Raw genomic sequence first — 25,677 nt, forward strand, 5'->3', positions numbered from 1 at the left:
TGACAGATACAGAGATTTTAAAAAAATTATAGGGGGCGGAAAGTATTTTGGCACGCGGTTGAATGTGACATACCCCCCCCTAGCAAAACACGCAAAATCGCTTGTGTTTGAAGTCATTCTGATGGAATGCCTGGGATTTGTACCGATTTTAATTGTTTTCTCAAAAAAAAAATTATAGGGGGCGGAAAGTATTTTGGCACGCGGTTGAATGTGAGGTACCCCCAGTAGAGAAATACGTAAAATCGCTGATGTTTGTAGCCATTCTGATAAAAAAGCGTGGGATTTGCTGCCATTAATTTGTGTGTACTAACTGTCCTGTTTGATTTTGGTTTAAATAACTAGACCTACTGTGATTTATGGACAGAACAAACACGTTTGTATCTTATAAACCATCTCGTGAAATGGTGATCATTAATGCGGAACGACTATTTCGAAGAAACATATTCGGATTCTGCCAGAATGACAGTAGTAGCACTACTGCCGTTTCGGCGAAATATTTTTATTTAACGAAATAAATTTCACGCATGAATGAATACAACTTCAAACGTTTAAAAACAATAAAAAACCTATGTTATTATTTTAACGATTATATTTTTACACAAGTTGAACCAGCAGTACCTGCAATTTAGATTGCGAGCACAAACAAAGCAATATGGATCTGAAGTCGCTTGCTGTAGGCCCTACAGTGTAGGCGAACATATGAAACCTTTTATTTAAAACACACTTTTTTAGAGTGATGTATACAATCTGCGGTCTATAATAATCAATTGCGGTTTTTACCGGCCACTCGTCTTTATCCAAACAGTTTCATTTATTGTGTTTAACTGTGCCGTGTTTTTATTGTTACGGGAAAATGATGAAAATAAACTGAATTGAAAAGAAAGTCACTTATTAAAACATATACCAGTGCATTCGGAACTTGGTAGGTCAACTACTGCGGATTATTATTACCTACGGTTGCAAGCATGATTTTAATGCTCAGTGATCAAGTTTGTGACGTCTGATCACTTGTGAAAAATGTGGCGATTAATATGCCTTGCGGTAATTAAAAGGTATGTGTTGAATAAACGCGGTCGCGAGATGTCGCACCTGCCCATATGCTTTTGCATTGAAATACCAATTTCCCGTCAATTTGTGCATTTCTCCAACTGTTTTCCTTCAGTAAGTTCAAAAATTAAATGAACATTAACGCTTTGGAAACACGTAGCCTTGTCGAATCTAGAATAATTCCCTTGAACGATTATGATAGTTACTAAGGGTTATAACGTAAAGTCAGGCGGTTCGTTGCAAATCAACATTAATAGTTACAGTTACCTCACATAAAGGAAGTGTTTGTGTTTGAGCAAGTCCGTTTTTAAATCAATTTCGTATAAAAACTGGGCCGCTGCCGCTCTCATTGACTAATGGCTCTTTTGCGCTTATAATATGATTTGGGTGAAAGCCGAGCCGATAGCGCCATTGGATCCCAAACAGTTGTTTGGCCATAGTGCGCTCCACGTGGTTCGTATATGATGATTGGTACCTAGTTTGGTACCCAACATATCAACGATTGACAGAAAGGTACCACAAAGTGGAAATCTGTGTGCCTGCTACAGTCTACCAGCTATCAGCATGTGCCACGGTCACCCCTGTCTGGGGCGCTTTGTTTTTGACAAATAGTAGGTTCTTGTATGGCATATTCTACCTCATATAAGGCTTCGGGACAAAGTTTTAACACTTGCATTCCACTGTGCACTACACTCCAAAAACATGCTGTAAAAAGAAAAAAACTATCTGAAGCATTTCCCTCCATTCGTTTTTATTCTCCATATCGAAGAGGTTTTCGGATTACACGTCCTCTTCGGGTAACGTGAATATCTTGTTGCGACAAAGGTGCAGCGTCAGATGCAATAGAATAATAGAAGGATCTGTAGATTCCCAAATCCAATCTCGTTGATTGTTTCATGTTATATTCTCGATGTTTGGCACAACTCTTGTTATTGTGTAACAAAGGCTGTGCAGTAGCCGTGCGCGTGCAGACCTCGTTTATGTTTTTGCTAGTTGTGTTGTTATACTGTGATACTTTCAATATGAATAATTTTATTTGAATAAAGTCTTAGTTGCAAAAATGCGGTGTCTAGTGCGGAATCACTCGTCAGCAGATTTAATTTCAGTTACAGCAGCCGAGACAAAATGTATTGAACGCCTTGCGTTTTTAGCGCGTTCTTCTATAAACTCCGTGTATCCGACACCAATTAGGTAAACAATCTTTTATTGAGATGACTAAAACGTACGACAGCAGTCGAGGTTATTGATTTCAAGGTTATTGAGAGTCAGGGCGGTTGTTGTTAAAAGGTTTGCACACGTTTGAGTTGTTCTTTATACGTGGGAAACAGATCACGAATATAAACAATGCCAGTATTACATTTTTCATACTAATAAACACTGTGTTCGCTACAAACGCTGCAATATTTTCGCTGAATCAGTCCGATGTTGTTATCCAATGACTATTTTGGATGTTGAAAACTTGAACGAAGTCTTGTTTTCCAGCAATATATTCAAACCCTTCTATCTCTGCGACAATCTTTCAGGTTAGGACAATTCAATATCTTCAGTGCAGCATTTACGATTTGTTGTCAAGCCAGTTTCCTTTCGTGATGGTGTTTTTATCTGTTTATTTCAAAAACAGACTTTTTATCCAGTATTTATTCCAAAAAAATGTGCACGTCAGTCACGTCACGTGTTTAGGCAACCGATTTTGTCCAAAAAACTGATTTTAGTCGACAACCAATGTTGGCCCTGCTGGTCTGTCACAAGTAGCCTATACTGATCACTTTTATGAGTTTTGTTTCTTGATGCTAAACTAAACTGATTTCTTACGTGGTGTGTGACCTGCATTTCCTTTAAAAAAAATTCATTTATGACATGGGTCTACATTTAAATAATGATATAATGGAATTGATCCCATGCCAGTTTACCATCTGTATTTTGTCACATCCAACAAAATTTTTAAAATTAGCTAATTTAGAATGTGCTTTAGTAGCCTACCTAGATTGTAAATGAAAACAAGTAAGGAATAAAGAACACTGAATTTTGGGGAGAATTCTGCCCAATGGCGAACTTGTCTGACAACAAAAATGTTGCCTGTTATTACACAACAAAGCACTCTTGGAGGGGCAGGTAGTACAGTTTTGTTTATTTCATATTCAAGACATATGTCATAGGTTGATAATAAGAGAAACTATATTGCTGGTTTGTTGTAAGGCATGAAAGGTTTTCAAAACTGATAATTTTAATTGTTATATAATTGGATCACTGGTGCTAAGTATTTAAAGTCACCAAATTCTTAATCATAGCTGTGTTTATGCCTTTACTTTGTATCGAACCATGTGCAGTATTAGTTCAAAAGCAACAACAGTATAACTCGGTTAATCCAGATGCAATTTGTCTGGATTAGGCAGAGTTTGTGGATTGTCCGAAAATGTTTATTTCATATATAAAACACCTGGACATCTTTGTAACTTGCAGTCTAAACAAATTGCACCTCAACATGTGTTTCTAACCTTACTCACAGATTACCTGGAAAGCAGTTGGTGATATCATGACAATAAACTGTTACTTATGATAATGTTGGTTAGTCAGTGATTAAGATGTTACAATGTTGGAAAAATGTTACTGAAACACATGGTTTGTGTACCAGACTGGAAAAAATGTCGTGCGCGGAGGATATATCCTCCGCGCACTTTTTCGAAAATTCGCCGATAATCCGCGCAATATTAATTAGCTAATGCATTAACATACAAAAAACGTTGCAATCGTCCGCGCAATTAACGATCGCCGAAACGAAAACCTCCGCGCAAAAAACAAACTTTCCAATCTGGTTTGTGTATATACACAGAGGAAAAAGATTATAAATCATTTATACTAGTCTTGTACTGAAGCTTTAGTTTGCCGAATTTATTAGGCAGATTCAGCAAAATTGGCGAAGCATGGTTTTGGCCGAATAATTTGTTTCGATTCAGCCAAAACCAAACTATAAATGCACAATAATAACGTTCTACAATACCAACAATAGCATTTGGACCTTATGGATAATTTTAATTGCTTTGAAGGTTAATAGTATTTCGGGCACACATTGTGTCTTCTCCGCCTAATTGTTTAGACAACCTACATTTTTTCGGCAAAACAATTCAGTTTTGGTCAGAACCTAATTTAGATGATTCAGTATATACATCACTAATTTATACCTCCTAATCTAAAATATTAGATTAACTAAATAAAAAATATAAAAACGAGTTCTACTGAATTTGTTGTGTAAACAATGACAAACAAATTTCATGCTGTAGGTGTCTTTTTGTTTTGAAGGCACTATGTAACATAACCTACATCAACATAAAAATATTTGGAAAGTCTATCCTGTATCCTATTTTATATTTCAGATATAAACGTCTTTTTGCTGTTGGTACAAAGGGTATTACAACATACAATCCCAGTACCTTACAAGTAACAAATCAGGTTAGTAACGCCTTTAGGTTTTTGTGATGAAATGTGCTTGAAATACAACATAAAAACTGTTTTACTGTGTTCAGTCTAAAAAGTTTGTAACAGGGAACCCATTGGTCTATTGACCCAGTAAACAGAAAGCTAACAAAATGTTTTTGATAGGATATTTTTCACTCTGGCAGCCAAATTATCTTTCCACTCGCTCACAGTTCATCAAGGCATCTGTAATCAAGGCATCTGCATGCAACTAAGTGTCACCATATTAAAATTAAAGTGCTCACTGTCAAAAAAAAACACAAGGGCATAACCAGAGGGGCTTCAAGGGCCCTCCCTCCTTTTATGAAATAAACTTAAATTTTTTTCACAATTCCTATGAAAATTCTTTAACATTGACCCATAGGCATGTTAGCCGACTTGATTTTTTTGGAAAAAAACAGGGAGGCACCACCCTGATTTATCTAGCCATTGTTTTCAAACAAGAAGCATTGTTACGGAACATGTTGTATTTTTATGAAACAAGTGCCATTTTTCGCCAATCTAAAGACGAAATGTGAAATTCCTGTTGCTGCCAAGCATATTGCAATTTAAAAATGTACTGCTCTTCTGGCATAAAATATACGTGCTGTATTTATTCGACATTTCGTCTGCCATGCGGCGAGACGTATATTTTATGCCAGAAGAGCAGTACATTTTTAAAGATGAAATGCCTTGTTTTCATGTTGTTGCGATGACATGTGGTGTCCCAGTGTGTAATGATGTGCGTTTCGGTTTAGTTGTTAAACATGTACAACTCTCAAAAGTTTCTCCCAAGAAAAATCTGTTTCCGCGTGCAAAAAGGAATAGCGGGCCAAAGCATGCAAAAATAGGTTTTATTTGTTTTCTTGCCTGTGTAAACCTACATTTAATCCCTTTGTGGTTACAAATATATTCAAGACCTTTCTTACAAAGTAATACTAATAGTAATAAAACTACTGTGTAAGTACTGCCGCAAAAACACACATTCGAATGTTTACAACATTACATAATTGTGCAATTTAATGTTTATGCAACGATTTGCACTGAAACGGGCGTTCGTTTTCACAACAATTAACCTTAATTCCCTAACTGCCCGCTCCTTTAAAATATCCTGGAATTCCATGAAAATACACATGGCAAACCAATAAATCGGTAAAGTTTCCAGTACTGCTTTGTTAATTTAGGTCTTCACTCTAATATTTCAACAAAACAACAGCTTTTGTGATGCTCAAATGAGGGTATTCTTGGTTGTCATGTTAATGCATAAACTATTACAGAAAATAGGAAAACAACATTTTGTTTATGCTTAGTGCAACCCTGTTACAAGTCATACATTTAAAATTATATTGTTTATCAAATCTCATGGTCAGTTTGCACTCTCTTGAACTTCAGCGATGTTTAATAGTAGATATATTTTATTTAATCCTGGTTATTGTAACCCCAAATAAGCAGCACAATATATGGTGCTTTCTTTTGAAAAACACAAAACAGGTTATTGTAATTATATATTAAAATCCCAACAAAGCGATCTTTAGACAGCTCAGATGGATTTATTAACAGAAAAATATATTTCGCCTAAAACGGCATCATCAGTTCCTCCATTAACCAAAACTGCCAAAAAGAATCTAATGCAAAAAGGTTACGAAAGCTAAAAATAAATAAAAAATTAAATAAAAACTATAAAAATATTCGGGTTTCAAGCGTTAACTAAGAAATAATAAAAGTATGAATTAACTGCATGGGGTTAAACCTCTCTGTACTGCTATACTATCAAAAAAACACTGGCGCTGACACCGAGTGAGCACACAAACAACCAGAAGCAACTGAATGAAAAAACAGAAAAAGTGGAAGGGAAATGGACGTCGCGAACTGCATGCATGTAGGCCTGTGGGCGAACAGGTGTGACTGATAAGACTCGGTGAATGATAAGATGATAAAAACAGGTTAACAACACAAGTAAAGTCATCAACCCGTTACAGCTAAAACAAGCGCAAACATAAGCCTACAGCGGGAAATAGCAAAACAAACTATTTGCATGATGGTGTTACCATGGTTTGCACATTGATTTGTGCCCGTATTCTGTGCAACCATAAGTCCTCATATACATCCAAACTCCCTGCAGGTGGTTTCTGCACGAACGTCACGTCATAGCAACTTGGCAATGTGGGTCTTTGCTGGAAGGTTTCGCTATGCTTCTTCAGGTAGTGGTTACCTAACGCCGTAGCATCGCTATCTAGCGAGCACTCGAACTGGTACCAAGTAGACCTGTGAGCGAGTGGAAAACTTGTTTTTTGTCTGCCCAACATACTGGGCTCCGCATGTTTTGCACGAGGCCACATATATCCCATAGTCGCGAAGATCGCTTTGTTGGGATTTTAATATATAATTATTGATACGGTGTGCGATCGACAGCCTGCCAGGGGCCTTTGGTTTTTTGATCCAGTTTTTATTTATTAATCAAACAGGTTATTGTTATGTATTGTTTGTGAAGTCATTGATGTGGCACTCCCAAGAATTCTCCTCAAGAAAAATCTAGTGCTTTTAATAAGCATATCTTTCGTCTTTTTACTTATGGGCATCTTTATCAGAAACATAATACAACTACACAAACTGTCATTTAAGCAATAGTTTCACCAGTATTTAGTGAAGATTGACCACAAGTAACAATAGAAATTCCCAAAACTCGCACATATTCTGAAACAACATGTAATGTAGTAATTTAACATCTTTATTATATTTATTTTGCAGTGGTCATACAGTGAATTCTGTGGCATCATCCTTGATCACAAATCAAAGAACAGCAATGACTTTTTAATACTGCTAAGAAAGTCTGGAAAAAAAAATGAATCAATGAAGTTTTCTTGCGACCATCGTGACCACCTGATGACTATAACCAAGGTGCGAAAAAAGCCAAATAATAATTCTTTAGAAGTGACTATTAGTTATACGTTTGTAAAAAGTTAGTATTTAACTTGTATATATATATACATTATTTGTCAAAACTTTTAAAGAGATTTTGTCCGGCATCTTATGACTCTGGGCAAAAACCATTAAAGTACACTGCAATGAAAACCCAATGGAGTTCGCGAAATGTACCAGTGATTTTGGAGGTATAATTTGTTTTAAATCAGTGATTTTTTACCATAACTAAACCACAACTTATTAAACTGCTGTAAATATGACCAAAACAGCTAGGAACGTTTATTTATTTTAAATACATTTGGCACTTTTCAATTATTTGGAAAGAAAGGTTGCGTTTTGCTCCAACACTAAAAAAAACAACTTTTTTTTAATAACCACCATTTTCATTGGTGTTTTCAAATACATACTGCGTAAATTATGTTAAAAAAAATTACTTTTAGGTTGCTGGTGCCGCACTTAACCAACTGCACAGAAGTTCATTAAAATTGCTTTCATTTTATGACTACATTGATATTGAAGGATTTGCACTGGTAAATAAAATTTTATCTTACACAAAGTACCTATGTGTTGAACTGTTTTGTTTAGTATTGTTCAAGAAAGTCTGCAATTGCTGTGTTAACATGTTTCGAATATATTTCACGTGTTGGTTACTTTACATGCACATGTATAAATTCCAGTCACAGATAATTCTAAAGACTTTGCATTTTCTGTGCTGTACTGACCAATGTAATAAAATGTTTCATGCTTCAAAAATAGTTTTATTGTACTTGTTTAAGATAAAACTAAATATTATGTGAGTAGATGCATTATGCAAATCATTTTATTCGTTTATGTCCTGTTTTCGTGTGTTTTTTTTACTGTAGGTTTCAGATTCCCCAAACGGGTTTGTGGTTATCAACAAGCTTCAGCGACTGGTAAGGTATTTTTTGTGTGAAAATGTTGCATGGATGAAGCACAATAAGAGCTTGTAAAACAAAAATTAAATGTAGATTATATTTAGTTTTTTCAATCCTACTGCAGATGGATGTTTTAGCCAGTGGTTTCTTGACATTATAATGCAGTCCACCAATTTTGTCTTTAAAAATACATTTTTTGTGTTAAGCCTCTATCACCACTATAATTTTACACTATTCAGGTTAAAAGTGTTTTCCATGATTCCATTTGAATTTAAAAGTTTTAGAAGTTTTATTTAAAATTTTACAATTTTTTAGCATATGTTTGTGTGCGAAGAAGCAAAAGATATTATCAAAGCCAGTATTGATGCTGCCCAACTTCTTGGACGATCATTAAAGTTGCGGAAAGACCCAATATCATTGTTTCAATTTGAAAACTATAAATTTGGAAAATATTCAGATGATGAACACATAACCTCCATTGCAGAATTTACTGTATCAAAATACTCGCAGAAACAGGAGGTATTTTTCCTTTTATGTATAATTAGTAGGAGTAGGTATATACTTTTAGGAACTATTAAATCAAGAAATATCTTGGAGAGGCCAAATTAACTCCAGAATGAAAAGCCTTTTCCTACTGAATTTAAATTGTCTCTGGCTATAGTGTACACCGCATTGCAGGTTGATAAGCCAATAGTGTTTGTGCAAATAAAATTGGAAAACCAAGTAAATATTTGCTTTTGTGTGTAACAAACAGGATATCAATTTCATCTCTAAATGGGTGAAAATGTTGTAGTTTGGATTTGTCTTTGGCATGTATTTAATATTGGCATGTATTTATACAGGTCCCACCACAACGGATTCTGTGCTTAACTGAGACTTGCATTTTAGAAAGAGATCCAAACTCCTACAGCATTATAACTTTGAAGCCATTAGCTGAGGTAAATTGACTGATTTGGCTTGAAGGTTTGGTTGGTGAAAAAGATAATATATGCTATGTCAAGTTTTGGTATCAGAGTTGATTGTAACAAAAAAGCATGAGTTACATGTTTCTTAAATGGTTACAACTTCCAACAGTATGCATGTTTCTAAAGAACAATAATAAATTAAAATAATAAGGATCTGATAATATGCTTGCTTGTGTTAAAGACCACAGGGTAGCATTGTTGTAAAACTTGAAACTTTTTGTTTTTGGCAATATAACTAAGCAATATTTAATGTGTTATGTATCGTGATATAAGTGTCTGTTCATAAGTAAAAGTATTTAAGCATTGCACATGTTTGGTTTAGATATATGCCCTTGTCAGAAGCTCACAAAATCCTCAAATCTTTATTGTTGAATACAAAAATGGTCAATCAAGGACTTATGTATCAACTGATAGAGATGCACTTTTAGCCACCATTATGGATGGTGCCAGAAGCTCAGGAAATAGAGATATTTGTGTCAAGGCAAGTATTAACGTGTTATATGTTAAATTAGGGGTGCTTTGAACATATGAACACATATGTTCAACGTAGGCCATTAAAAATTGGTGATATTAATTGTCGTGAATTTGTACCAAGGACTTAAAGAACATACAAAGTTCTGGCATTCATAATTTTTGTTGAATAAATGTTAATTTTTTGTGGCCAGATGTTACCAACAGACAAGGGTTTGCATTTTGGACCATTAGCAAATTATGTTGAAGAAGAAGTTGAAAGTTTGCATCTCAAATACCTTATTCAACCACCAGTAGCAAATTTCATGGAGATTGTCAATAGATTTAACAGTTCCATTCCTTACAGGTATTTATATGAGGTACTTTTACATGTAATTATATTTATTGACTAATACATTGGTTATGTCACACAGTGGTTTGCAATGGTCTGTCAAACAGGATGGATTTTTCACAGAAAATAAGGAAAAAATGATAACCAGTGCACTTGGATCTGTTCTGGATAGGGATGGTTTGTATGCCAAATATCAGGGCTGTTTAACATGACCAGAGAACTTGTTGGTTTTCTGGAAGATTCTTGTAACGATGGAGCTTGTAAGGCATGAAGTCTCACTCTCATTTGCCAGATAGACTTACCTTTTTGATAGAGCCTTCACAAAAAGCAATATTCCACCCTGCTTGGTGCAATGTGAAATATTGTGTCATCACATTTCTCAACTCACAGGCAGTGTTGGAAAATACCACCAGTGAATAACTGATAGCCAATAATTTCATTAAATGTACATTTGGTTTTATGATAGCACACAGAGCAATGTGATGTTACATGAACATGAACTCTATTAGCATTTAGTTGCGGTAAACCTTTAACCTTGAGGTTGACCACAACTAAAAAAAATAATGTAAAGACAGAAAAAAGTTTTCAAAACTAGGTTGTCATTTTAATTTTTTTGTGTAGGTGAGGCATGTACTGAAGATGTTGAGGCACAATTTCATCTTTTACGAAGGCTAGTTGCTTCAAAAGTTGGGTTTGCAGCATTTACATCCATGCCAAGGTAAATCTTAAAATGAATGATAAATAAATAAATTTCAAGTCATACTTTACAATTTTAGTTTTTACCAGATACCAGACGATTATATGAGTATGGTTTTGTATTTATTTGCAGGTTTCGTGAACATCTTGGTGTTAAAGTAATAAAATCTCTTCAGCTTGGAAATGATGGTGTTTCACATGCTGCTATTGATACCCTTGTGTCACTGCTTTGTGTATGTATTTTTCACATGGTAATGATCAAGTTATAACCATATCAATTTATAATATACAATATACAGCCAATGCATGACAATTATGACCTTCGCCAAGAACAATTGAACAAAGCTTCCCTGCTTTCATCCAAGCAGTTTCTGCAATCTTTGCTTGATCATTTTGAAAAGAAATCTGTAAGTGACATTGTTTATTTCAGGCATTGATTTTAACCAATTTATATTTTTTGTGTTGATACTTGTCTGTAAAATACTGAAATATTGTTTGTCTTATAATTGCTATATAGGATAGCATTAAAATTAGACCAGGGGTTGGGAATCTTTTTATTGTTACAGGCATGGTTTGATTGACAATTTAATTAACTTTGACAAAATCCAAGTACCACAGTGAGGCATTTTATATTTATAACTGCCACTAATATTACAACTGTATTTTTTTATTACCTTGCATGAAGTTAAATTACTGATTAAATTTTTATAAAAAAGTATCTTACGGTAGTACATTATTCTTCCTGTTAGATGTAACCTGTCAGTTTTGTTCTTTAGTATATTTTGTGATGTGATGATACTCTTAAAAAAAAACTCTTAAAATTGTCTGAATATAATCAAGGTACACAGGCTATCCATCTATTTACAAAGTAATGCATTTGTCCCATGTAAATAAGTATGAATTAGCAACAGATGACATTTTCATATTTGATTTTTAATTTTGCCACTGACAAATGCATAGGCCCAGTCTAAGAAATGATATATTTTCACATTATTCAACATGTAGCATTTACATCATGCTGAATACATTTCTTTGTGACAAAATATTTATCTTTTAATCCACTTGTTTGTGAAAGGGATACAAAAGTTACAACCTAATGTGGTAACCCCAAATTAAACAAAATTTGCACGATAAACAAAAAACAAGCATGTTGAAATAGCTCATTGGGCCAAATGTTTCTTTTTGGGTTGTACCTGTCCCTGTATGTGTAACCATGCAAATAACAGTTCACTGCTTACCTTAGTTAAATTTATGATATAGAAAAAATATTAATAAAATGTCTTTGTAAAGATGGTTTTCAGATATAATGGGTTGATTATTTTAGACAAAGGGACAAGGAGCTATGGTCATCAGTTCACTTTTGGATTTCTTTACTTTCTCCCTGTGTGCTCCTCACAGTGAAACAACGGAGGGAAAATGTTTTGATGAGTTGCTTCAATTGGTGGCTGAGAAAGGAAAGTGCCTTTTCAGGCTGTTTCAGGTAGTTTCAATCAAAATAGTTTTCATGGTCCTGCAAAATTTTAATGTAAATAGTTGATGACTGGGTTGGTTTAAAGCAGTTTTAGTGTGTTCATTATTATTACTTTGGTACCTATTTTGGGTAAAATGTGGTAAATTAAAAGAAAGCTCTCTGGTGGCAATCATAATATGATATTTTGAAAATTACGTGATATTTTTTTCAGCATCCTTCAACTGCTATTGTAAAAGGTGCTGGAATGGTGATGAAAGCAATTATTGAGGAAGGTGATTCAGAAACAGCAGCCTATATGCAGCAGCTTGCTTTAACAGAGGTATATTCAAACATATAAAAGCAATCTTTGCAGCAAGTCATTAAATCATTTGTTTACCTGTACGAACTCTTAGGAGGATAAAAATTGATCGCATGATTCTGAACCTTCATTATAATGCCAATATATTTTTAGTGTTAGAGACCCTGTCGAAGACATGTTGTTGGCAAACATTGTAAACTGAATATGGCGTAAAAAAACACATAATTCCTTTTTTCTTTCTGCAAGGAGTTAGGACCAGAATATCATTGCAAAATTTTTATGGTTGTATTCGTAAAACTTTGCAACCTATATTTTTTGCCTGCTTTAAATAATTATCTTTTTTTGCTTTGTGAGCATTCCATGATGTTGTTATAGGGTGCATTACCACATCACCTTCACACAGCCTTGTTCACCAAGTCTGTGGATTTGCGAATGGCCACTAATCAACAGTTAAGTAGACATTTAATTGGTTTGTGGACAGCTTGCAACCCACCTTCTATGGAGATGCTGAGAAGAATCTTTGTAAGTTGTGCTGTAATTTATCATGTGATTTAGCCTTGAAAATGGTGATTTTGTTTCTGTTGTCCACTGCCTCCTGAATGCTGAGGAATTTTTTTACCAATTATAATACGTCTGTAAATGCGGAATCTTATTTTTTGTTATTACACATGACATTGTTACTTACATGATGCAAATGTCACTTATCAAACATTTTTAGCCTGCAGGATTGTTAAGTTATCTTGATTCAGAAGATGATGTGCCAGAAGAAGAACAAGATTTGTTACATGTGAGAGACAACCTAACATCTGCCATTGTAAGTACCAATATTTCTGATTTTACAAAAAAATTACCATGGAAAAACCTGTTTGGGTTTAGAATCAAAGTCAGTCGAATTCACGCTTAAAACAATTGGATAAGCAACTGAAACAAGTAAGTACAATTTGTTTGCCAGAAAAATTTATTCTATGTACCCAAGTTTTAATAAAAATTATATGTAAATAATTAAGGTTGAGCGAATAGTGGCGAAAAAGGCCCAGGTTTTTCTTGTACACTGGAGAGACACAATGGGTATTAAGGCACAGGAGGAAAACCAACCAAAGCCAATTGTTTTGAGAAAACGCAGACAAAGGATAAAAATTGAAGCAAATTGGCTTTTGTTCTACTATAGGTACAGTTGTGCATTGCATGCACCTAAATTTTCATAGTAATTTACGATTCAATTTTACTTATTATGTCTGCTTTCATATCACTTGGATTTGATGAAGTAGCTACATAAAATGTCATCACAGTTATTGTTAAATATTTACTACCAAAGCAAAAAGTATATTAAGTGTTTTGCAAAACTTTTGTGTTGCCTTGTAGTTTTAACAAAGATCATGCCAAGTCCAACCTGATATGGAATCATAAAGTAAGTACAGAATTACTGTTGAAATTATGATACAAAAGGAACTTAATTTATATTGTTGTATTGTGTCAAAAAAATAATTTTAAGACAAGAGAGGAACTAAGAAGTGCACTGGAAAATGAAATTCGGGGTTTTCACATGGACATTGAATTAGCTCAGCACATGAACATGTCTTGGAATCACAGTGAATTTGAGGTAACATTTAGTAAAAACCAGATTGTTACAGTTACTTTAATATTCTTCAAAGTTAAATTAAAGTTGTTATTGTTTTTTTTTAACTTTTCGCCTTTAAATTAAACTAGTTTAAAAAAAAAAATTTTTTTTCAACCTTAAAGGTGCCATATGATTGCCTATCAGAAGAAATCAAAATTGGTGACTATTACTTAAGGTTGTTGTTGGAGGAGGAGTTTGAGCCCAGTCTTGCTATAAAGCGACCGTAAGAAGCAAAATTGTTTTGTTTTTGTATCTTGTACCATCTTAAACATGGTGCCGCATGAATTAAAATAATGCAGTTGTTCTTACTTAAAGAATTTGGATGATACATCCATTCACAGGACCAATCAAATTTTATTTGAAAAACTAATTTTCTGACAGTAACATTTCACTAAAAAAAATCTGTGCATGTGTTTGTTTGGTGGAAAAATATCTCTTGATATCTTTCAAATACAGTTGTTTTGGTTGCTATTGGTTTATTTTTTGGACCTGTTCAACTAGACAAGTATACTGTTTTGCTATCTTTTTGTTTCAATTTTCTGGTCATCAAGGCTCTATTTTTGGAGGTATTGTATTTTACATGTAGATGTAGGGGTATTACCATGAAGGCTCCTGTGAACATTTGTGCCACTTTAGCCACCAATGACAGTTTTACAATATCATTCAAGTTTGTTCTGATTGCAATTTACCAAACTATTTACCCGATGTAAAAACTTAGTTTCTGCTAAATAAACTCAGCAAACCAATAATTACTAACAAACAATTGTAAATTTGTGAGACCATGGCTAAACAAGTTTTGGTTGTGCCTTGACTGTTACTGAGCACTAACTTACTTTTTGGTTGCATAAGATGTGAGATTAAGGTTCAACACAAAGCTCACTCTCTGTTTTATCAAACAAACAAATAAATGTGTGACATTGCGCTATGAGAACAAACAAAAATGTACATTATGTGGTATACATATACTTTTGGCATATAATACTTTAAAATCAATCTATATTGCAGCAACAGAACAATATTTGTGGCCTAGTTATGTTTCAAATTACCAGTATTTTAAAATTATCTTTTTGTAGATATTATTCCTTTTTTAATGTATGTTTATTTTATTGTTGGAAATGTAATATATTATTCTTGCCAGATATGAACTTTTTAATGATCTGTATCATCGATTTCTATTGTCACCAAAGACTAGCATGAAATGTATGTGTCTTCAAGCCATGTCAATTGTGTATGCGAGATACTGGGAAGACATTGGTCCATTCAATGATACAAAATACATTGTTGGAATGCTTGAACGGGTAAACTGATTTTTTGTAGGTGCAAAATACTTTATATGCTAAAGCTAAGAAATAGATAATTAGCATTGTGATTATGCAGATGTTTAAACACAACTGCGTTTTTCATCATGTTGCAAAAATAAGCTGACTGTGATACTGTGTGTAAAGGCAAATGCAGATAGACAAAGTTGAGTAAAACTGATGATGATGCAGTTGCATTTAAAACACCAACGCACTTACAATGTTAATCAGCAATTATAAAAAAATATATATTACTGGTAAAAAATGTTTTATGTTTCTCATGTTTTGTTTTGGCAGTGTTTGGATTTAACAGAGAGAGATCGGCTTGTGCTCTTTTTTGAAAAATTAATAAAACACAAGGTAAAAAACCTGAATTTTACTATGGTGTATACTGTAATTAGGTTTTTCGCTGTTATTTATGGTATATGGTATTACCCACAATTTTGTACAGATGATATATTTTTGTGCAGCGAAACATGAAGGAAATAATTGATGCAAATGGAATAAAGGCATTTGTAGAGCTGTTGAGTCTCGCCCACCTACATATCAGTAGAGCACATGTTCCCACACAGCGAAATGTCATTGAAGCATCAGCAGAAATGCTGTCTCGCGATGGTGAGAAAGAATGGTACTTTGGAAATAAAGAAAAGGAAAGGCTTGGTCCATACAGTTTCCAAGAGGTATAAGTTTATATTTGCAGGAATTTAGAAACACAAATAATTTCCAGTCCTTTACGTCAGTGTTTATTTACAGTTGTATTCTTAAGTACTGTTTTTTTATTCGAACATGTTTTAATTTACTTTTCCTTTCATACAATTGTACTGTTTTTAAACATTATTTGAAAAAATATTATTAGATGAAAGATTTTTGGCAAGATGGAATTTTAAACCCAAAAAGTAGATGTTGGGCTCAGGGAATGGATGGATGGCGTCCATTGCACTCTGTTACTCAGCTAAAGTGGTCTTTAATGGCATCAGGCCAAGCTATTTTGAATGAATCTGAGATTGCCACAACTATTTTAAATATTCTCATTTCACTGTGTCAAAATTATCCCAGTCGGTAAGTTGTGTACACTTTATTGTCTTCAACTTTAAAAATTTAAAATTTCGGCAGGGATTCGTTTGATGCTGTTGTTCGTCCAATGCCTAAAGTGAAAAGAATTTTGAGTGATGGAGTGTGTCTTCCACATTGCATTCAAGTATGTTTTAAGTGAATTTTATCATTTTAAAGCAGTTAAATTACAGTGATTAAGGTTTTTGCCCTATTTAATTTTGTTATATACAAATAATAATGCAACCAAACATTTTTTTCAGATACTTCTGACATTTGATCCAATACTTGTTGAAAAAACATCTGTTTTACTTTTACATGCCATGGACAACAATCCTGTCTTTTCAAAAATATATTTAACTGGTAAGAAAAAGTTGAACTTCAATCCAAAATTGATCCAAATGTACAACCTCCAACAAAAAATTCTCTTGCACTTTATTTGATCACAATTTTGAACTTAACCTTAAAAACTTAATTAATGTGTACACATAAATGCAATAAATAATGTTAGGAGCAAGCATTGATTACCCAAGATGCTTTAACAAATATATACATTTTTTATTTTAGGCGTGTTTTTCTTTGTTTTGATGTATACTGGATCCAACATCTTACCAATAGCAAAATTTTTAAAGTATTTGCACTTAAAACAAGCTTTCCGTTCTGATGAGGTATTTTATTAAAGTGGTGAAATGGATGTGTTTTCTTACCAATTTATACTATAAAAAGTTAAAAAAAAATAAACAAAAGAAGTGATTATTTGTTTTTATTGCAGAAAATGTCACACATGTTATCTTCAAGCATTCTTGGAGCATTATTTCCTGAGGCTATGATTCATTATCTTGAAAATCATGGACCAGAAAAGTTTTCAGAGATATTTCTTGGTGATTTTGATACACCAGAAGCAATTTGGAATGGAGAAATGAGGTATGGTGTAGTAACTGTAAAAGACCAGATGACAAACAGTCCTTTATTTCTAATGGTAACTGTATTTATCATTTTAGGCGCTACATGATAGAAAAAATAGCTGTTCACATAGCTGATTTCACACCAAGACTGTATTGTAATGTCAGGGCTGTGTATCAGTATGTTCCAATACCAAAAATCAGTTACCCTCAACTTGAAGAAGAACTGTTCTGCAATATATATTATCTGCGTCATTTGTGCGATGAAACTAAATTTCCTGATTGGCCAATAATGAATCCAATTGAATTACTGAAGGATGTTTTGTTGTTGTGGAAAAATGAAGTTGAAAAAAAGCCATTAAATATGTCTTATGAAGAAGCCTGTTCTGTACTTCATTTGTCGCCTGACAAGGCACCGTAAGTAGTTCATTACAAATGCCTATCAATGTCATTTATAATATAAAAAAGCATTTGAGTAATGCAGAAGTGTTTCTGTTGCATGACAAGGCAACACCACCACATGGTAAGGGTGGGTATGTTGTGGTCCAGATACACTTTGAATCCAGTTTCGCTGCATTGCCAGTAATGGCCTTGGCAGTGGGCCTTGTCATGCGATATAATAAAACACATCTGTGTTGTCTGATTACGGTGATAGAGATCCCCCAACTTAAATGTGATGGTTACCTGGCAAATTAAGCAATTGTGTACCAGTGTATTTTGACCACAATAATACCCTCTCTAACTGCTAATCTCCTGTAGCTCAGTTGGGCAGGCATAAGTGTGGTGCAAAATATATGCACTTTCAAGAAATACACAATAATAGACCAGAATATTAAAAATATGTACTAGCAGTAGTAAAACATTCACAAAAAACTGCACTATTACATTTTTTTAATTTAATGCAACTATGGCTCTGTAAATACATATAAAAATTCACAGTGATTTATTAGCAAGAAAACTTTTTACATTCTCATTTTTTTTATGTTTCACAACTGTATCACACTTTCAGGTTTCATGAGGGTCAAATTCGAAAAGCATACTTCCGCATGGCCCAGAAATATCACCCAGACAAAAATCCAGAAGGCAGGGTTAGTACAGTTGTATTTGAAATTGTTTTGTACTACATTTTTTTAACAAAATTTTCTTTAGGAAATATTTGAAACTGTAAACAAGGCATATGAATTTTTGTGTTCTAAAAAAAGGAAAAACTTAAGTGGACCAGATCCATGCAACATTCTCCTTGTGTTAAAAACACAAAGTATTTTATTCAAACGATATAAAGAAGGTAATACCACTTTATATTTTTACTTAAACATTTAAACTTGTAAAATATTGCTGTGTTCAAAAGAGTTGGCACCTTACAAATATGCTGGATTTCCTGCTCTCATCAAGACCATCCGCATGGAAACTGAAGATTCTCAATTGTTCAGTAAATCAGAACCTGTTTTAGCTGAAGCAACCGAGCTTGCTTTTCATGTTGTTAATTGTTCTGCACTTAATGCCCAAGAACTACGCAGAGAAAGTGGCATAGAGGTTGTATTTCACTTAATACAGTGTTTATATATTGAGCTAAACTAATTGTCTGTGTACCTCATGTAGGTACTGCAAGAGGCGTTTTCAAGATGCATATCCCTTCTTTCTTCAACAACTAATATTAATGACTTACCAACAAGAGTTTGTTTACATGCTGTCAAAATTTTTTCCGTCTCTGCTGAATTTGAAGAATGTCGAGAAAAATTTATGAATAGTAATGTTATCATAAATGGATTATCTCAAATACTTCATTACAAAGTAAGTTTATTTTGCACTTTAGCATGTACACACACTTTATTTATTTGTTAAAATGCAGCAGAACATTTATCAAAAACTTTCATCAAAACGTTGTTGGTCAAAAAACATGTTGGTGGAAATCACCTAAATTCTATCTTAAAATGTGTTTTATTTTTAATAATTGGAAAGCATCTTTATTTATATTTTGTTTGTGTTTAAAATTGAACTGAAGGTTAACTTGTGTCACGTGAAAGAAGTGTTCCTGGTTAGGTAGATTTCATGAAGTAAAAACATTTTATTGCTGTTTGAAAGCAAGTTATATTTTTCTGGAATTTAATTCCCATTTAAAATTTTAACTTTCATTGTCAAATTTGAATATTATTTCTTAAATATTTCATTATTATTAAATATTTATGAATGTTTAACACAAACATGGTTTGGTTTTATAATGGAGAAGAAAATAGAACACTGTAAGTATTTTCACAAGGATATGTGACATTACATTGTAAGGGGTCCTAGTTTAGCAAAAGGAACCTGCAATATACCGACAATCCCACAAAAATTTTCCTCACCATGTAGCCGTGATAATAAACATTGTGTGTTCAAAATTCATACAGCAAAAGAATGACAACCCTTTCCAGAATACTTGTTATGCAATGGCATTCAAGACAAAGTTATTGATACCAACTAGTTTTGTCAGTATGTAGTTTGCCGGCAAAAGGCAGGAATATTTGACTGTAGTTTGCAAGAAAAGGCTTAACAATGTTGGGTATCCCAACTTTTAACAAACAAAACATGACAGTGTTTTCAAATGTAGAAAAATGCAAAATAAAAAAAACGTTTGTTATTCACAAAAGCATCAAAAATTAACCTGTGTCAAAACAATGAGTAGTTTAAAAATGTTTAGTCTATTGGTAAAAGTGGGCCACCATTAGTAAGTCAACATAGTTACCAAAATAATTTGTAAATGTTTATTCCAGAACCTGCCACAGCTATGTTGTGTTGCAACAAACTGTGTTAGTGCCTTTGCAGTTGATGAAGCATTACAAACACAGCTATATAAAGCAGGTGTTGTTTGGAGTTTAACAAATTTTCTCTTTGAATATGATTTCACATTGGAAGAAAGTGGAATTCAAAAAAGTGGTGAAACAAATCAACAGGTGTGTTTACAAATATTTTTAAAATGGACTTATTTAATGATATAAAAAATCTAATTATTTATTTCAAATACAGTGTAGTTTTGCATTTGCTTCAAATAAAGCTGTCAAATCATATCAAGTAATTATTAGCCACAAATTTAAACCGTAAACTTTTAAAATGTTTTTTTTTTATATTAAACTTTTTAAATATGTAATTCACATAAGTTTTGCTGTTGCTCCTGATGTTATACAACTTGTATTGCATTTTATTGACATGTTAATGTTTTTGTAATTAGGAAATGTTGAACAAGTTGGCAAGACTCAGCATTAACTCCTTGGCATCCTTGGCTGGATATGTTAAGCCTGATAGTATTAATCCATTGGTGCACAAGACTTTTTGTTCACTTGTAACTCCTTTTTTGGCCAAACAAGTTGCAATGGGAAAATATTCTGAGGTATGATAAAATAGCAACTATTTATTTATATACTTGACAAATGTTTGTACCAATGCAGACTTTAAAGTTACTAAACAGTAACACAAGAAATCCATATTTACTTTGGAACAATGAAACCAGAATCGAAATACGTGACTTTCTTGTAAATCAACAACAAAATGGAAGGAATGTAAGTTTGAAGTATGCTTTTTTAAAACAGTATGAAAATGTGCTGTAAATAAAGATAAGAATACAAGAATACATCAAAAATGTTTTTGCAGGAGGACTTTGATCCGTTTGTTGGAATAGATTTTGTTTTTGAAGCTCATCGAAATGAATTAATCATAGGAGACATTTTTGTAAATGTTTATAATGAACAGCCTTTGTTTACCATTGAGGTATGTATTTAACTTTTATTATGGTTATTGTAGTGATTTTCAAACAACTTGTTTTGCAGGAACCAAAAGAGTTCGGTTCAAAGTTAATTGCCTTTCTTAGATCACAGGCAGAGGTGATTTTTTTTGAATGTTGGTAATCTTCATCTCATTTAAATTTTTGTTTAGAAATTGTTTAGTCAAATTGCGTTAATGAAGCACCAAGAAAATGGTATTGAGACAAATAGGGAAAATATGTGTACAGACATATCAGGCAAAATGTTGCATAATTGCCATGGCTCTTTACTGGCATTATGCAATGTCATCAGGAATAATCCAGGTATGTAATGATTTACCCATATTTCCACCAACAAAAATTGGGCAAGTTAAACTTATCTTTATATTCTAGGGATAGAATCAATTTGTATCGGAAGCTTTAAGATGTTGACATCATTCCTTCGTCTTGAAAATACACCAAAAATACATTGCCAGGTTTTGGATGTAAGTTACTTAAAGGAAATGACTTCTTTCTCTATTTAAATGTTTTAAGCATTTTTAGTTCTTCTGACTATAAGTTAAAATTATGACATTACAATAAGCTGTTTATGCTTTCAATATTTGAACTGTGAAATGATGCTTGAGTAATGTTTGACAAGATTTTACAAATCTATTGTGGACATTTAAATTGAAAATTTGCTGTTTAGATATTACTTCAGGTGACAAGCAACCAACTTTGTGTTGAGAACATTGCTGATTCACAAGTTGTCATTCCACTTCTATTGGTTTTATTTTCCTCCCCTGTAGCATCACCAGCAACTTTACAGATTTTTTATGCAATGACTTCTAATACAAAAATAATCAAACAAATATTTGAAAAAGGTGTTAAACATTTGGAAAAATAAAGATATTACATTCACTATATTTCACATAATTTTGTCCTTATAGGTGGAACATTATATGTTTTGAACCTTTTTTGCAATGGATCTGAAATTGAGTTACGAGTGCAAGCAGCAGACTTATTTGCAAAAATGACATCTGATAAACTGTTTGGCCCAAAGGTTACCTTTGTGTACGCATATTAATTGTTCAGGTTTTTACAGCAAAAATTTTAACAGGTTTCTAGGGTTTTGTATAAGTTTTTGCCTCGTATATTCATGGATGCAATGAAAGACTCACCAGAGGCAGCTGTTCATATGTTTGATGGAAATCATGAAAATCCAGAACTAATTTGGAATGAATCATCAAGAGAAGTGGTTAAACAGGGTCTTCAGGACATGACATTTGAGTAAGAGATGACTTTGCATTTCCATATTAGGCAAAAGTAAAAAAATGTTTTTAAAATGTGTCGGTCTTTGTGTACAGCAAGGAGCATTGGATTTGGGTTGGAACAGCTTTTCAATTCAAGAATATTATACAATACTTTTATTTATTTTTGATGCCAATATTTTGTATTGTAGCATGCTAAGGTGGACAGCAAAGTATCATTTCCAAATATTCTAGATTTAATTTGTCCATAACTAGCTATTTTTTGTGTCTTTAAAGACTATTTATATTTTGTGATTTTTCAAAGATTGTCCAATAAGCATAAAGCTGGAAAAGATGAGCAATGGAGCCTTCCCAATGACCTTGAACCATTGTATAATTCATCTGATTCAACAGAAATCATGGTAAGATTTAAAGTAAATGAGACCTTGTATCAGAGAATATTAACAAGAACTCTAGCAATTAAATTTTCCTCAGTGACAGTAAATACATATTTTCCATTGCTTTCTGATTTTTATTAAACCTTTTCAATAAGCGCTAATTTTGTCATTGAAGCCTCACTTTTTCAGTGTCTCAATCGCTATGAAAGGCACAAATTAGACAATATTTTTGTTTTAAAAAATTGTGAGGTCATATTTCTTACATTTATAAAATTACCCCACTTTTAATGAAACTGCTTTGAAGAAATAACAAAGTTCATAAAATATGTTTTTGTTCGCTTTCTACATTCTGACTTAATTTTTAGGTTGGTGGAGTGTTTCTTCGCTTATTTGTTGCACAGCCTGGATGGGTCTTAAGAAATCCTAAGGATTTTACAGTTGCCATTATGGACAAGTTTTTGGCAATTATATCCCTTGAACGTCCAAATGTATGTCTATGATTAAACTCCTTAAATTCATTGATTACAAAGCTTCTTACAGGTTGAACAACTTGAGATTGTTACTCAGTCAATATGTTGTCTTTTTTCATCTCAACCTTTGTTAGCTGAACACATTCCGGTTCTTGGGCATCTTCCATCTGTTTTTCAAAAGATGCTGTGCCAAAATGATGCCATTCACAAAAGTTGCATTTTGGTTATTCATGTTCTTTCAAGCAATGAGGTTTTAAATTCATTTTTTATTGCATTAAGAACAAATTGCACATATTAAAATTTCCTGATCTAGCCAGTTCTAGGTAATAGCCAAAACGTTCTGCTCAGGCATTGACTGATAGATTCTTTTATGTCTAACTAATTGCATTACTATACATGCACTGCAAGAAAGGCATATTGTTTCTGAAATAAAGGGTACTGCTTTTGACCCCACCAGCATTAATTTCAGAGCTGTGTTCAAACATATGGCAACTTTGATTGCATCAAACCTCTAATGTATGCAATGAAAAGTAGACCAGATATGCTGGGATATGCCTGTGAAACACTTCACAAGCTATTTTCTGTTTCTGCTGGTTCTAAGCTAATGCAACAGGTTAGTCAATGTTTTGAGCATGCTTACATTTTTCAAATCAGTTAACAAAGTATGTATGTATAGGTTGTTCAGTGCAACCTTGTAAGTTATTTATTGGAGTTATTGGAAGGTGTTGGAATGGATGGAGTAGAAAACATACAATCTGCAAAGGCTCAAATTGTCAAAACTTTAAAGGCAATGACCAATTATGGGGAATGTGGTGAAATGGTAAGGTATTTGCATTTGCTAATATTTGTAAATAATTATTATACTTGCACTTTTTTTTATAAAATTAAGTTACTAGTCACAAAAAAGCAATGTTCTCTGCACAGATTCAAAATCAGCTGGACAAATCACGTGTGTGGTCAATTTACAAAGACCAACGTCATGACTTGTTTATTAGTTCTTCTACTGTAGCGGGATATTTGACAGGTTGGAAAATAAATCGTATGGTTTGCCCTATTAGCAACCACATGAAGCCCTGTATACTAAATGATAAAAAAATAACCACAGTTGCTTAGAATGAAGTCTGTGGAGGCTGAACATAATTCAGTAACACAACACCCACATTTAGCAAAAAAAAGGCCAAACTATATAGAATTCACATTGAATTTCAAAAGTAAACAGGATATGTTTTTTGCAGCTGGACCAAATGTTGCTGGTTACTTGACAGCTGCTTCAGATACTCCGGCAAATTTAGACTCTTCCTAACTATTATAAAACTGCTTAATTGAAACCAACTTCATGTCCTTTCTTGATTGTCATATGCAAATGTAAGTTTTATTTTAAAATGTCTTGCAACGCAATATTATTCATGTGAAGCCAAGGGCAAGGAGTTGATTTTCTGCAGTTACATCATTTTGTTTACTTTATACAATTCATTCCTGTGCAATCAATAAAACATTGTTTTCACATAAAATTGTTTGATAGATGAGGCCCAATCTTTTACATTACATTCCTTCTTGACTGTTTTCCAAAAGAAATTCATTGGGACCGAATTGGTCAAGGCGTTTGTTGAGTAGCTTGGAAAATATAATATCCTATAAACAGGGAGAAACAGTAAAAGCAACTAATTTTATGTCAGTGTTTAATTATAAATAAAAAGACTGGCAGTTAAGCAGCAACTAATTTTGGCCTGTCTTAAAACCACAAATAAGATGTTCTTTCTGTAAAATCAGATTCAACCAAATTTTTGGCAGTAGTTAGATGGCTAAAATTACGATGTATGTTACCACATGATTAGAAATACAAATATTGTGTCTTTTAGAGAATGTTTTTTAAAAACCACCACAAAAAACAAGATTAGATTTTTTTAATAGACTGCATGTTCGGTTATGTACAAAAATTTAGTTTTAAAACTTTCCAAGCTTCAGCTCGTCCCTCTGTTCTGGCTCCATAAGTTATACTGTGCATAAATAGCAACACTTATTTTGTTGAATGTGCATTGAAGGGTGAAAATAACCACCGTTTAGTTGGGTTTTGCAGCTCCAAGTTTAGCTCAGTACACAGAAGGCCCAAGTGGTATGCCAAAGGTAGTCGACCTCGGCAACATCAAATCAAAAGACTTGCATAGTACTGATATTAGTATACAACATAAAAAACAACTTGGCTAAACCCAAACCAGATATTTATGCATTATTAAATTAAACATATCATAACACTTAACAGACACAATAAGATTCTCTTTGCCATGACAACCTTCCAACATTTTTTTTATCGTTTGAGCAATTGACTGTTATGAGAATATGTTAACCAGTTTAAATGCAAATAAAACACTAAATGCAATGAAATTTTAACATTCCAATTGGGTAAAGCAAGAGGCTAGATATACAAAAATCCT

General features: G+C 33.2%; 1 protein-coding gene across 1 annotated transcript; it reads left to right on the plus strand.

The window, feature by feature from the left end:
- The first annotated feature begins 3,023 nt into the window (after window positions 1-3,023).
- Window positions 3,024-25,527, plus strand: LOC145914229 (dnaJ homolog subfamily C member 13-like). Its single transcript, XM_083002025.1, has 53 exons — window positions 3,024-3,159; window positions 4,419-4,494; window positions 7,246-7,395; window positions 7,509-7,607; window positions 7,860-7,949; window positions 8,283-8,333; window positions 8,631-8,834; window positions 9,158-9,253; window positions 9,603-9,761; window positions 9,946-10,097; window positions 10,165-10,259; window positions 10,704-10,800; window positions 10,912-11,011; window positions 11,078-11,185; window positions 12,103-12,258; window positions 12,461-12,568; window positions 12,923-13,069; window positions 13,266-13,361; window positions 13,424-13,477; window positions 13,555-13,715; window positions 13,910-13,955; window positions 14,040-14,147; window positions 14,288-14,388; window positions 15,304-15,463; window positions 15,761-15,823; window positions 15,934-16,143; window positions 16,320-16,522; window positions 16,577-16,661; window positions 16,777-16,876; window positions 17,081-17,181; window positions 17,286-17,437; window positions 17,515-17,832; window positions 18,425-18,503; window positions 18,565-18,700; window positions 18,764-18,948; window positions 19,015-19,206; window positions 20,166-20,345; window positions 20,621-20,779; window positions 20,838-20,948; window positions 21,040-21,156; window positions 21,216-21,269; window positions 21,322-21,472; window positions 21,542-21,633; window positions 21,837-22,011; window positions 22,078-22,190; window positions 22,248-22,417; window positions 22,703-22,799; window positions 23,141-23,263; window positions 23,316-23,495; window positions 23,715-23,858; window positions 23,922-24,065; window positions 24,170-24,269; window positions 24,481-25,527. Exons 1-53 carry the CDS (start codon window positions 3,092-3,094, stop codon window positions 24,546-24,548), a joined length of 6,684 nt encoding a protein of 2,227 aa, XP_082858151.1. The 5' UTR covers window positions 3,024-3,091; the 3' UTR covers window positions 24,549-25,527.
- Window positions 25,528-25,677: the final 150 nt, after the last annotated feature.

Source organism: Ascidia mentula, chromosome 9 (assembly GCF_947561715.1).
Source record: "Ascidia mentula chromosome 9, kaAscMent1.1, whole genome shotgun sequence".
NCBI classification, from domain to species: Eukaryota; Metazoa; Chordata; class Ascidiacea; order Phlebobranchia; family Ascidiidae; genus Ascidia; species Ascidia mentula.

What these genes read in the sequence shown, in the direction of transcription:
- LOC145914229 (XM_083002025.1), top strand. Translation starts at nt 3,092, where the DNA reads ATGGCGAACTTGTCTGACAACAAAAATGTTGCCTGTTATTACACAACA. An exon ending in CTCAAATACTTCATTACAAA is followed by an intron (nt 19,207 to 20,165) that starts GTAAGTTTATTT and finishes TGTTTATTCCAG; the next exon opens with AACCTGCCACAGCTATGTTG. An exon ending in CAATGGGAAAATATTCTGAG is followed by an intron (nt 20,780 to 20,837) that starts GTATGATAAAAT and finishes GTACCAATGCAG; the next exon opens with ACTTTAAAGTTACTAAACAG.